The 13552-nt window shown below is 47.5% G+C and overlaps 1 protein-coding gene across 3 annotated transcripts; it reads left to right on the forward strand.

Annotated features, from left to right (window-relative positions):
* Positions 1-1116: 1116 nt before the first annotated feature.
* On the forward strand, positions 1117-13031 carry NASP (nuclear autoantigenic sperm protein). Of its 3 annotated transcripts, none has more exons than XM_059821621.1 (15): positions 1117-1212; positions 2364-2414; positions 3265-3375; positions 3934-4014; positions 4172-4269; positions 4953-5846; positions 7729-7811; positions 8692-8768; positions 8893-8966; positions 9980-10168; positions 10426-10592; positions 11003-11056; positions 11151-11222; positions 12218-12349; positions 12861-13031. In XM_059821621.1, exons 1-15 carry the CDS (start codon positions 1151-1153, stop codon positions 12912-12914), a joined length of 2199 nt encoding a protein of 732 aa, XP_059677604.1. In that variant the 5' UTR covers positions 1117-1150; the 3' UTR covers positions 12915-13031. The 3 variants fall into 3 exon arrangements, with proteins under 3 accessions (XP_059677604.1, XP_059677606.1, XP_059677605.1); XM_059821622.1 differs by lacking the exon at positions 1117-1212 and adding an exon at positions 2149-2169; XM_059821623.1 differs by lacking the exons at positions 4953-5846; positions 12218-12349 and having other exon boundaries at positions 8683-8768.
* Positions 13032-13552: the final 521 nt, after the last annotated feature.

Raw genomic sequence — 13552 nt, forward strand, 5'->3', positions numbered from 1 at the left:
AACACAGCACAGTTGAAGCTTGCGAACTTTTATCTTGAAGTAGCACAGGGGGAAATGAGCCTCCAGGTCTCCGCCAATGGCTTTGCTGCTGCTGTGCGAGTTTTCTGGAGGTCTCTACTGTCACAGCTGCAGCAGCCATGTCTGCCTTGTCTGGTAGGTTACCGGTCCTGTGGGAAAAGCGAAGCAGCTGCATGAGCTGAGCCAGAGCCAAGTGACTGCTCCCCTCGAGTAGGCTGAGGCTGAATGGGGTGAGATTATGCCAGGGCAAGGGTGCCAGTGCCTCCTGACACGTAAGGCAGGGAGATAGGAGCTCTGCAAAGAAGGGGTCTGGGGTAGGGCCGTTGGTATAGTTGGATGTGCGCCACGTTAATCCACGCCCGCCCTCTGCTCTGGATCAGTCCGTAGCCCGCAGGAGGGGGAGGGCCTGCCCGCCGAGCGGCGCTGAGGAGGGGCCCTGCCCGCGAAGGCAGCGCCGGGCCGGAGGAGACCCGGGGTCCGTGACCCGGGAGCAGGGGCCTGGCTCGCCCTTCTTGTGCTCTGAGACCTGCGCCGAGGTGCAGACCCGGCCCGCAGGGGCTCCCCCGCCCTTGGGGCAGGCCCTTCTCCCCGTGCCTCCCGGGAAGCCCGGGCGGCTCTCTGCCTCCCGGCGGCGCCCACCCCCGCGACGTGTCCGCCTTCCCCCGGGGCGGGAGGCAGGCAGCGAGGCCCCGGCCTTCCCACCGCCCCGGGGCCCGCCCGGCCGGCGTTTGGAGCCGCCGCGGGGGCGGGGCGGGCCCGGCGGGGAGCACGCACACGGCGGCCCCGCGGCGCGGACTGCACTTCCCAGCGTGCCGCGCGGCAGCGGCTTCCCAGCGGAACTGCCTTTCCCTGCGCGCCCCCGCCCCGCCTCGCCCAGCACTACACTTCCCAGCGGGCCACGCGGCCCCGCGGCGGCCTCTCCCTCCCGGGACTACACTTCCCAGCAGGCCCCGCGCGGCGGCGCCCCGAGTGTCCCGCGGAGGGCGGGCGCGCGGCATGCCGGGAGCGGTAGTCCCCCCGCGGCGTGCGCGCGCCGCGAGGCGGGCCGGGGCGTGTCCTCGAGGGTATATAGGCAGCCGGAGGGGTAGGGGTCTGCACTCTGCCGCCGCCGCCCCTGTCTCCAGCAGCTTCTATGCAATCTTCGGCCGTCGCCGCTCCCCCCTGCGTTGAGCCCGCGCCGGCCTCCCCGACTAGGTAGGGCCGCGCCGGCTGGCCCCGGTCACCGTGTGTGCGTGTCGGGAGGGGGGGGCGGCAGGGGAGAGGGGGGCGCTTTCGCGCCGCGGGGCGACCGGAGGTGTGGGGGGGGATAGGGGGCGGCGGGCAGGATTTCCTTCGGTGGGGGAGGGCTGCGGGTGCTGCTCGGGCTCGCGCGCCTGTCCCTCTTCTCCCTCTCCGTTCCCCCCCACCGGCGGTGGTACGTGCCGCCCCGCTCCTCCAGCGCCAGCTGGGCCCGCTCGGCTCGCGCGGAGCCACCACGTGACCCCTGCGCGGCTGCTGCCATCTTTGTTGGGGGCAGCCGACGCCGCGGAACCTGCCCGTGGGGCGGGTTGGGGGAGGGGGAGCGGCGGGGGGGTGGGTGGTCCTGCGGCGTCACGTGACGCCGGGCCGACAGCCCGTGAGGAGCCGCCGTCGGGGTTTGGCGCCAATGGCGGGGGGCGGGGCCGGGGGGAAGGCGGGAAAGGCGCCCATTGTCTGTGAGGGGCGGGGGGGGGGCCGGGGCCGCTGCCCCGCTCGCCCGGCCTTTGTTCCGCCCGGGGAGCTCCGCAGCGCCGCCCCCAGCCTCCCCCTCCCGGCCGCGGAGGGCCTCGGGGGCTGTCAGCTGGCGGCCGTCCTGCCGCTGCCGAGGAGGGGCTGCCCGGCGGGCGGCCGTGGCGAGTCCCCGGGCTGCGCGGACGGGCGCCTTGGGCACGTCCCCGGGTCTCTGGCTGGGAAGGCGGTGCGGAACGCCCGGTGTTGCGCTCTGCGGCTGGTTCCGGGCCGCGAGTTTGTGTGGGGGTAGCCCTGAGCTGCAGGGTGCTCGTGGGTCAGTGGCTGCAGGCTGGCAGGGGTGGGTGCTCCTGGTGTTTGGACAGCAGACCTGTCGGCCGGGCTTCGTCTGACATAGCCTGAACGTGGACGTGTCTGCTTCCCTAACAACCGCTCATTCAAACAGTAAGCGAAACAGAAAGCAATGGGTTTCTCCAACAGGCAGGCAGCAGAGCGAAGGGGCGCGTGAGCTCGCAGGAGAGGGCCGGACACCTGAAAGCAAGCACCGCTCCTGGCTCTGGCTCACACCCCTGAGAGCCCAGCTCCTGTCACGAAATGGGTGGCCTGTTACAAACGCTTATTCAATGTTCTGTTTGCAGGATGGAAGAGGAATTGGCAGCTCCTTCCACGTCCACAGACAAGACAGACGGGTGAGATGGGAGTCGGAGTTGTCAGTCAGTAAAGAACGCGAACCACGGGGGTTATTGAGTGAAACAAAAAGGTCACCCTTCAAATTCGTTGTTAGACTTGAAGTTTAACAGATGCAGGTGTTGTAGATGTTGAAAACTTGTGCTCGCTAGTAGTCCGCGCAAATCCAGCGCAACAAAACTCTTTTCAAGGACTTATAAACACAGAAATACCAGCTGTTGTTTAGCTCTTGATCCGTGAGTTAGTAAGTGCAGGGGAAGCATTGAGGGAGTACAAGTACGTTACTAGCAAGTAGCAGTACTCCTCTGTGGGCAGCTCCTCTTGTCCCAGTCCAAGATACTGGACTGGGATGGACCTTCCGGAAATGGAGCTGTGGGAGATGCGCTGAATTGAAACTGAGACTTGCATCTATCATTCTCTCCGATACATTGTGCTGCGCTATGAGAAGTCATAACCTCGGCTTATTCTTTCTCTTGGCTTAGCTAGCATCAGAGTCTGGTGAAACACTGTGCGGTACTCAGTGTTGTCTTGGTGTGTAACTCTTAAAATACATTCCTTAGCATCTGTTGTCATATCAGATTCCGAGAGCCGCTTCTTGTAGCAGTTTGTTAAAATTCAGCTGTCTGCCCTTGGTCATCAGAACTAAAAGTTGGTCCAGATTTAAACAAACAAAGCCAAACAACACCCACCTCCCTCACCAGGTAGTTCCAACCAGTTTAACGTATGCAACTCACTCTTACATAAAGCTGACTAGGTTTTGAAAGCTGGATATGAATTTTTCTGACACCAAGTTTTTTGATTACTGTGGAAACTAACAATCCTGTACTTGATTTCCCCCCACCTCACCCCCAGTATGGATGTGGATGGAGAATCGAAGAAACTGTTGGGTTTAGGACAGAAACACTTGGTAATGGGAAATATTCCAGCTGCTGTTAATGCCTTCCAGGAAGCTGCAAGCTTACTGTGAGTAGTGCAGTGTTTTGTGTATTTTGTGGGGCTTAGTTTTCAGCTTGACTATACTGATGTGGCTTATACAAGAAAGATTGAGTTTTTTACCTTGTATATGCTGCTGTATCTGTAATACCACCAAGGAGAGTACAATCTACTTAAAATTAACTCAAGTGTTGGAAGATACTGTAGTTGGTGTGCAATTTAGACAGCTTCTGTGATATTGATTGCCAGTGCAGTTCCTTAAGGAAGAAAAGGGATTTCATATTTTATCTTGCAGTGTATAGTTCTGATGTAGTCCATTAATACAAAAATAAGGGGATAGTGTTAATTGCTAGTAACTTTGTTGATAGCCTTGATCAGTTTCTGAGGGTGATACTTCTTCATGTTTTAGATTAATTTGCTTTGCTGAATGCTTATGAGAGCTGCTTATAGCTAAGTGAGAGGAGCACTCGTTATTTGTTTGAAACAATGGGAGATGAGCTAAGAAGCTGATTCTCACTGTCTGGGAATTCTTAGCTTTCAAATTTGCCTATCAAAATCTAAAGTAGTAATTCTTCATTACTTTTGTAGGGGTAAAAAATATGGTGAGACAGCGGATGAGTGTGCAGAAGCTTTTTTTTACTATGGAAAATCTCTCCTGGAGTTGGCAAGGTATGCTAACAGTTTCTCATTTGATTAAAAGTCTGCCTGGTGTAACAGGATTTCACCCTTGTATAGACAGGATTGCACTAAAACTTCATATACACAGGGTTGCACTGGGTGGGATGGGTCATGGAGCTAAGTGATAACAAACTTTTATTCCCTTTAGAATGGAAAATGGTGTGCTGGGAAATGCCTTAGAAGGGGTGCAGGTTGAAGAGGAAGGAGAAAAAGCTGAAGATGATTCTGCATTACCAACTGTTGATGGTATGTAAGGCTGTCCACCATGTTGTGGAGGCACCAAGCTGTGTTTTCTTTGCTGTAAACAATCCAAGTTCAGTCCATCGGTATCTTAGGCAGCCTGAATCATTCTGTTGAAACTCTTAGCAGCCTGAATGGACTTTTTTTTGTTCTTCTAATCTTGCTTAAAGATTGAACAAAACCTCTAAAACTTCTGCAAGGAACTGGTCACTGAAAGCATGTGTAAAGGGTCACCAGGTGTCTGTGTCCTGAAACAATGCATTCAAACTTGCTTTCTTAAGCTTCACAGTCAACTTGAACTGCTTTGTAACCTTGTAGCAGTACAGTGCCTGTAGTAGGACAGGTGTTATACTACCTGCAGCTGGAGATAATACAGGAATTCCTGTCAATCCAGACTTAAAACACTGGCACCTCTTGCTTAGCTGTGACTAAAAATGCTAGCGCGCAAAACTGCACACTGCTTGAGCGGCTGCTTGCAATAATGCAGTCTGGGGAAGGGGAAGGGATTTGCTTAGCTCAAGTTACTATGTTGGTTGTGTACTTGTACTTTGAAAATGGAGTTTTTAGGGATGTCATCTAACTTGATGACAAACCAACACACTGGAGGGTCTGAGGGTGGTATTGTCAGTGCCCATTAATGTCTTTATCACTAAACTCGAAGAAATGTTTATGCTTCCTCAATCATGTAGAAGAAGCAAGGGAGGAGTTGAGAGAACAGGTATATAACGCCATGGGGGAAAAAGAAGAGGCCAAAAAGTCTACAGAAGAGTCTCCAGTACTCTCTGAGAAGGGAATCAAAGAGGAGGATGTTGAAATGAAAGAGATCACACAAGAAAAACCAACAGAAGAAGCAATTGCTGGCAAGGATGTAGAGCTTGAAGATGCTGAAGAGAAGACAGAGGCTTCTGTGGAAAAAGAAGTAACTCCAGAAGAGCAGAGGCAGCAGGTAGCTGTGGAAAAGGAGGCTATGAAAGAGGAGGCAGCTGTGGAAGAGAAGGTAGTGGAAAAAGAGCAGAAGATGGTGCCTGAAGACAAGGTAGCAGAGGCAACTGAGAAGGGGGGAACGACAGAAGTGTCGGACAAGGAGGTAAAGACAGCTGTGGAAGAGGCTGAAGCTGGAGAAGCAGCTGTGGAAGAGAAGGGAGAGGTGGGAGAGCAGACAGCAGAAGCAACAGAAAAAGAGCCAGCTGTGGAAAAGGGAGAGGCTGTAGAAGGGCAGGCAGAGGCAGCTGTGGAAGAGAAGGCCGTAGCACAAGTGACAGCAGAAGTGCAGGCAGCAGTTGCTGTGGAGCAGAAAGAAGCTGCAGAAGGGGAAACAGAGGCAGCTGAACAGAAAAAGGTGGAGGAGAAACAAGAGCTGGTAGAGACAGCTACAGCAGAGAAACCAGATGAATCTAAAGAGACAGAGTCCTCAAAGGAACCTGTGCCCACAGAGGGCAAAGAGCCATCTAATGACATGGAAGAAAAGGCTGAAGTAGCTGCTAAGGTAGAGAAAGAGGAAAAGAAAGATGACCTGATGGAAGAGGGTGAAGGTGCTAAGGTAGAAAAAGAAGAGAAAGATGACCTGATGGAAGAGGGAGAAGGTAACAGTGAGAGGAGAAAAGTACTTGTGGGTGGATGACTTGATGGATTTGGCTAACAATGGGTAAAAAGTGTTCCATTCAGAATTTTCTGTTTGCCTTAGAATAAGGAAAAGGCACAGTAAAGGGGCTCTTGAAGGATTTAAATCCAAGTAAAGTTTCAAGAACAGTGAATAGTCTCAGTTTCTCTAGACTAACGCTTAACTAACTGCAAAGCAAATCTTACTTGAAAGCAAACTTACGGCCCTGTGAAATGTGTAAGTAATGGCTAGGCTGGTGGAGAATACTGAATGGATGTTCACTTGCATGCGTCTGGGTTTATTGCACTAACCTTCAAATAACTTGAAGCACAAGTTGCCTCTGGTTATAACTGTATTTTATTTTAAAACAGTGGAGCAGAAAGATAAGAACAGTTGAATACACAACAAAATGGTAAACTTGCTTTTGGTGTGGGGAAGGAACTCTCCATTTGAGTCTTTCTGGAGGTCATTACAAGTGAGAATTTGGCTGGCAAACCTAAACTTTTGCCCTGGAACTTGAAGGCTTATCGCTGCTATCTAGTACAGTCTTCCAGCTGTCTAGCTTTTTCTGCCATTCTGCTTCCCTGCTTCATTATAGCTGTTTTCAGAATTATGTTACAGTAACCTAGTAAAACTTCTTGTACACTTTGAAGTAGTACTTGCATGGTCTTAGTAGGCCAGTGCTTTCTATTGCACAGGTTAATTGATGAGCCAATAATTGAAACTTTGCTTGGCAGTAGCTCAGCTGCACAGGAAGAGCCTTATTTTAGCAGTGGCAAATACTCAGACTAAATAGTTCTGGACACTGAAAGGATTTGTATTGCCGAGCACAATGACGCTTAGAGCGGTGAAGCAGCTGCCGAATAAGGTGTCTTTCTGGCCAGAATATGACTGAACATTAACTAAGAGTAGTTACCCACTCCTCATCCTCCTGTGAAAGGCTGCTTATGTATGCATACTGCATCCTTTTGTTTCAACTCTGTTGGTGTGAGGACACGCTTGAATACTCTAGTCTGGTGCCTGGTTATTCCAGACTCTTTCCACTGCTTAAAATGGATTTCAGCTTCCTAACATCCCTTCTGTTTTACCTTTGATCAAGCTGTCCTTACACTTCCAGGTTTGGCCCTCTCAGTGGTAGGTGTGTGCTTTTTGGGAGTTAGTCTAATGAGCTCACAGGTTCTCTAGTCTCTACCCCATCAAGCTCCTGTTACTCTGGAATTAGTCAGTGGTCATGATAGAGGAATTAAGTGTGTGACTTTATTTAGAGTACTGGTTGACTTGCATGCCAAAGTTACTGGCCATACTCCTTTACTGCACACTTCCCCCAGATGTTTTCTACTGGTAGAATAGATCATGCAACGCTCCTACATGGTACCAGAAGTCAAATCAGTGCTACACAATAGCAGGTTCATTAATAACATTGCCACTTAAATGTTTGATGTGAGGAACACAAATTCAGAAACAGTCTTATTTGTACACAGCTTGGCAGCTATCTTGCTGAAAACGCTTGTTATCTGTAGCATGAAGTCCAGCAACTGACCAGTACCTCCAGGGCTGCTCAGGATCCCATGGCTTCAGTGGGAGTTCACAGTGCATTTGTGAGAACTGAATTCTAGGTAAGTTTCCGTTCTAGATAGTATGAAGTTAAAACAAGGACTAAGGTAGCCTGGATCTACTTTAGTCTACAGTGCCTAACACTTTCAGCAAGATGGCTGCTGCTGCTGAGAATTTAATGTATCTGTGCTTTTGCATCACACATCTAACCTGTCACTGGAAGGATAAGGGCTGAATATAATATATTCTGCCTGACTCCATGTGAAGCAAGTGTAGTAACAAGTGTTCTCATTCATCTACTTTCCTTGTAGAAACAGAAGAATCTGAAGAGGAAGATAAAGAAAATGATAAAGCTGAAGATGATAAAGAGAATGAATTGACAGTGGAAGACAAGGTGAGATTGCTGAGCTCTGTTATCGGTGCCCATGGAAGAATGCAGTATTAGTCTAAATGTCATGTTAATGTCTTTATAAAAGCTCACTTGTATTTCATTTAGTCCTATGTAGGAAATGACTTTTGAAAACCAGTATTGCCTAAGGAAGGCGCAGCGTTATGCATAGTCCGCATTGTAGTATCTTGCTCAGCTCTGTAAATTTGCGCAGTCTACTGATGAGTATGCAGCCTGGTAAATGTAGGGGCAGGCAGGGAGAGTTGCTTTAGCTTGTCATTATAGTTAGTGACTTGTAACAGTTTATTCTCTACTTGTACACCCAGTCCAATAAGCCATGATTAGGATGGAAATCTAGTGGCAAGTGTAGTGCTGCTTAAATCTGAGATGTTACCTTGATGTAGCAATCAAAACACGTGGAAAAATCTGAAGCCTATTAGAGTGGTACTAAGCATGCTATACAACTATCTTGAATAGAGTATCTGTCTCTGCCTCAGACTATTCTAATGAAGTCCAAAAGCTCATTTAAAAAAAAGTGGAACATCAACTCCTTTATTTAGCTTTTGATTCATCTAAATTGCACTTGAAATAAATCTTATTCTTAGGATAATATTGGTGCTTGGTGCTCTGTTTTTTCTTGAAAAAAGATGGAGGCCATAGCGACCAACAACGTAAGCTTGTGTTCTACTTGAAACACCTTCACTACAGGAAAAGTCTCAGTTGATGCAATAACTTCTTCTGCATGTTCTTTTTTTTTCCTTCTGGGGTAAACTGTTTACCTCTTAAAGAAATTTTTTCCTTGACAACACTGCTTAGAAACTTAATGTTGTTTGATGTGATGTGTAACCAAGCCATTTAATCTTTAACACATTTCTAGTCTTTACAGGAAAGTGAGGAGGATGAAATTGGAAATCTTGAGCTAGCCTGGGACATGCTGGAGTTAGCAAAAGTCATCTATAAGAGGTAAAGGCTTAAGTCCTAATTTGGATATCTGTTAGAGAAACTCATTGGAAATTGGGGGGGGGCATAAGCAGTTAGTGAATGTAGCATATTCTGATCAGGATTTGAAAACTACTTTTTTATTTAGACAAGAAACAAAAGAAGCTCAGCTCCACGCAGCTCAAGCTCATCTAAAGTTAGGAGAAGTTAGCATTGAATCTGGTAAGTAATACAATTCTCACGTACAGTTCCACTTTCTGTCCTTCTCTATTTCTTTCTTTAACTCACCTCAGCTCATTTTAAGGCTGTTAAGATGAAAACAAAATACATTTTGTTTAATTATGATAGTGCAGTCATGTGAGAAGCTTTACAGTCAATGCTTTTCCAGAGCAGTGAAAGAAAGCTTCAAGTAAGAAGTAATGTTTTACCAGATCAAAACCAGCCGTGTGTTCTGCTTTATAGGCAAGGATTGGTTAGCTTCAGAAACTGAGGACTCTTCCCTTACTGAAGTAGCGAGTCACTGAGCTCAGCAGGAGGTGTTGGTACCTTGCCAGTTCCAGAACATAAAGACTGCAAATAAAAAAAATGGTTGATTCTTTTAGATTTTCCAAAATACTACCGTATGGTCAGGAAAGACCCTGATGTGTTATGCATGTGAAAAAAGGAGTGTGAAGGAAGACTCAGGTTTATGCCTTCTAATGAGTTTTTAATCTCATTAAATCCAAGTAGGGTGTAATCTTCCTCTATGGCAAGCATTGGAAATAATGTAACAGGTTTTTGGACAAGGGCTACAAAATGAGGGTCGTATTTTACGTCATAGAACATGTTGAATGGAGAGCTTGACCGGGAGGTAGCAGGGGACTGTCCTTAGCTCTAGATTCAAGTTGCACTCAACTCATGGCAGTAGGTAAAATAGCAGGATTGGTGTGCCTGGTTTTGTTGGCTGCTTAGTTACTGTGGTGCTGTAAATGGACAAAGCAGTCTTGAGAGAACTAGAGGAACTGGGCTCTAAATCTTTTTGAGGTGTGTGAGGGGACAGCGCTGGACTGTGAGTGGTGTCACTTGATAATCTGAAAGCAGCCTGTCCTGAACTCAAGTGCTGTATTCAGTGGTGGTTCTGTTTTCAGACTATATAAAGTGCAATAAAATAAAGAGTAACTGAATAAGGGTTTAGCGCTTGCTTGTTTGGATAAATGAGTATGGTTTGTTGAAGACTTTTTGGCTTTCTCCTGTAGAAAACTACACGCAGGCTATAGAAGAGTTTCAGGCCTGCCTGGCCCTGCAGCAGAAGTACCTGGAGGCTCATGACCGCCTGTTAGCTGAGAGTCACTACCAGCTGGCGCTGGCGTACCACTACAACAGCCAGTTCGATGAGGCGGTTTTGCAGTTTGGCAAATCCGTAGAAGTCATTGACAAGAGAATGGGTAAGTGGATTTCTAAACTGCCTAGAGAATGTGAGAGCTTTCACAAGTCAAAGCAGACTTTGTTAAACTGCCCTAAAAGTAGTCAATACGCTTATTACCTTGCTGTGCAAATGTTTACCGGTCTGAAAGTGGTAATAGGCTATACTGGTAGCAGAATTGTTGAAATAGCATGTGTTAGCAGACACTTGCCTCTGGGTACTGATAACTGGACAGCTACTTTGTCTTGAGGTTTTTTTGCCATAACTGTTTCATCCTAGCAATGCTTACTGAACGAATAAAGAAGACAGAAAATGGGTCCCCTGAAGATGAGAAGGAGATTGAAGAACTGAAGGGACTGCTTCCTGAAATTAAAGAAAAGATAGAAGATTCAAAGGAGTCTCAAAAGAGTGCAAGAGTAGCTGAGCTGGCACTGAAAGCAACTCTGGTTAGTGTGTCCTGTGGTTTCCTTTTAAAAACATTCTTCCAGTGAAACTTGAAGTAAACCAGTAATGGGAGGAGCTCAGACTTGATTGTACAGATTGGGGGCTGATGGTTGCTTACAAATGTTAGGGGTTGTGATTGCAAGAAGGAAGCTGAGGCAGCTGAGATCTAAAGAGAGGGTATTTAGTAAATACACTGACATTAATTGTTCCAAACTAAACTGGAATTTGATAGGCATCTATAGCAATTTAATGTGTCAGGTCTGGAAATGATAGGTCAGCCAAATGTGGGAGTTGACTGAGTGTTGCATCACTGTGCAAGCTCTTCATCTGTCTGTCCTGTGTGTAAGCAGAATGCGGTGTTGAATAGATACCCAGAATTTGTTCTACTGTGTTTCTTCTGCTTTTTCTTAAGGTTGGAACTACATCTGGCTTTGCACAAAGTGAAGACAGTGGTTCTGTTTCCACAGTAAGTGAATTCAGGGTGGATGGTGAGAATTCCTGCCTGCTTTAAGGATTACTGATTGCTGTTACTTATGTGACAATGTTATGTCTTGCAATAGATTCCTGTAAGAAAAGCAGCTGATGGTGCATCTCAGTGTGTTACAGACATCTCTCACCTAGTCAGGAAAAAGGTGAGTCCAGAAATGACTAGTTGAACCAACAGTTTGTTAAAGTACCACTGGCTTGCTCTGTATAATTGGATTTCTTAGCTTGAAGCTTTTTTCTTAACTTAGTTCTATAATGGAAAAAACAGTTTAAAACCAGAAATAGTGCATGAAACTCCTTTCCACTGGGAGCCAATTAGTCTGGGAACCATCCAGCCTCCAGGAGACTAGTTCCTGATGGTTCAGCACCCCGCCTGACCCACACTGGTTTAACTTCCAAGCTGAGTTGTGTGGCTTCTGCAGGCGTTCTCTGAACAAGTGCCTTCCTCTGCTGAGGACCTGCAAGAAGAGCAGGGTGGCCTGCAGATCTTAAGAAAAGGGCAAGCAACCAGACTGAGTTGGGCTCCCTTCTTTCCAAGTGGAAATGGAGAATTGGACTTAATAAATAGCAAAGCTAGTCTAATGGCTTGTAATGATAAACTGCCTCTTAAAGACATAATGTATTGAGCACTAGGTTCCTTTAAAGGTATATGGTTTTTTTCTAAACTGTTTGCAAATATGTCTAAAATTATCCCCTGTGGGAGCTTAGTTTTTATTTTTGTATGCTGCTCTGGCACAGCCTGGTCTGTGTTCTGTTAGCCTCTTTCAGTTCAGGTTTGCCTGGAGCAACTTTGATCTGCTTTACACAGGTGATTTAAGTGTCACAGATGCCTTAAATCTACCCCCTTAAGTGTTACCTGGCTCAGCAGTTGTGTGTGTTTCCTTGCCAAACTATAACTAAGGATAATCCAGCACTGTAGATACTAGCACCTAAATAATGCCTTACTGGAAATCCTTTGTGGTTGAGACCTCTATACCAAAGCTTCAGAACTTTGTTAAATTTTAACACTATAAGTATATGTCTTGAACCTGGCAAGTAGAGGTTGAGTAGATAATGTGCAATGACATCTAGATGCTAACTTTCTAACAAAAAAAAAAATTTAAACTTGTACATAGTGAAGACTAAACAATTTTGTCTTCAGAGGAAACCAGAGGAGGAGACTCAACAGGGAGACAATGAAGCTAAGAAATCTAAACCAGAACCGGCTGTCAATGGTGGTGGTGGGGACCCTGCCCCCAGTGGAAATGAGGTTGCAGAAAAAATGGAAGAGGAGGTGGGCAGCTGAGTCAGGAGTCTGTGCCATGCTTATTTTCTTTTTCCTCTGTTGAGGCATGGTTTTGTGCCTGGTAGATGTACTGGTTTTATTGCCTGCTGGTCTTCATAAAGCTCCCCAGATGAGATGGGGAATATTCCCCAGTTGGCAGGATGCATGTTGTACCATGGTGTCTTGCTGCTCTGTGGGCTGGGAAGACACCAGGTGCAGAGACTTGCAACCTGTGGGGTGGGGCGGAAACATGTTCTGGTTTTCAGGTTGGGCTGAACCACAGCACAGGGCCCTTCCCCAGAGTATTTTTATCTACTTTTACCACTCCTGGGTTTAATACTTATCACCTGGGCTACAATTGTTATGTCAGTATTTTAGGATAGTGTTGGGCTCTGAAGACCAGCAAAGCATGAGTAGTCAGCTAAGTCTTCAAATTACAAAAACCTTGAACTGCTGCATGAATTGGTTCTGTAAGGCAGTGTCTTGTTCTTGAAAAACAAAATCTTTCCTTTTCTTTTAGACAGAGAAGAGGCCACAAGCAGAATCAGGGGCTGCAGTTGAAAGCACAGTATGATAATTCTTTAACCTTGGACACTCCTCTCCTTACAAGGAAAATGGTTTTGTATATAGTGTATTTTTTCACTTTTTGGCAACTTTTGTATGACTTCAATAAAGATTGTAAGCAAATGTTCCTTGTCTTGGCCCTCCTCCTGTTACAAGCTCTGGCCTCTGCTTCTCCCTGTCCTTTTAGGCAGATGTGGATGGAAATGCTGAGGCTAATGAGGCAGGAGGAGGGTGTGTGCAAGCAGGGCTGGCTGCTCACTGAAAAGGAGCCCAAACTCAGAATGGAATTCACTGTAGTCTTGTGTAGAGAAGACCATTAGAATTCTGCTGGGGGCCAGGGGATAGGGCTCAGGACCTGTGGTCATAGCTCTGGCTGTGTTTTGTTCTTTCTGGGCTGAGCCTGGTGCAGGTGCCTGTGGCACCTCCCTTAGCCTTGAGCAGCCTAAGTGCCCTGGGGAAGGCTGATAAGAGCTTGTCTGCTCCCTGCACTCCTTAGAACAGCCAGGACACGGGTGCATAGTTGGCTCTGCTCAACCTCCACTCCTTTATAGCCTTGTGCATGAGGAGCTTGTGGAGATGCAGGGGTTAATGGCTCCTGGGACTGATACTGTTGTGCCTTGAGTCCATGTATGTGCCCGAGTGAGGCTG

Source organism: Gavia stellata, chromosome 10, assembly GCF_030936135.1.
Source record: "Gavia stellata isolate bGavSte3 chromosome 10, bGavSte3.hap2, whole genome shotgun sequence".
In the NCBI taxonomy this organism is placed as follows: Eukaryota; Metazoa; Chordata; class Aves; order Gaviiformes; family Gaviidae; genus Gavia; species Gavia stellata.

What these genes read in the sequence shown, in the direction of transcription:
- NASP (XM_059821621.1), top strand. Translation starts at nt 1,151, where the DNA reads ATGCAATCTTCGGCCGTCGCCGCTCCCCCCTGCGTTGAGCCCGCGCCG. An exon ending in GCGCCGGCCTCCCCGACTAG is followed by an intron (nt 1,213 to 2,363) that starts GTAGGGCCGCGC and finishes TTCTGTTTGCAG; the next exon opens with GATGGAAGAGGAATTGGCAG. An exon ending in AATTGACAGTGGAAGACAAG is followed by an intron (nt 7,812 to 8,691) that starts GTGAGATTGCTG and finishes TAGTCTTTACAG; the next exon opens with GAAAGTGAGGAGGATGAAAT.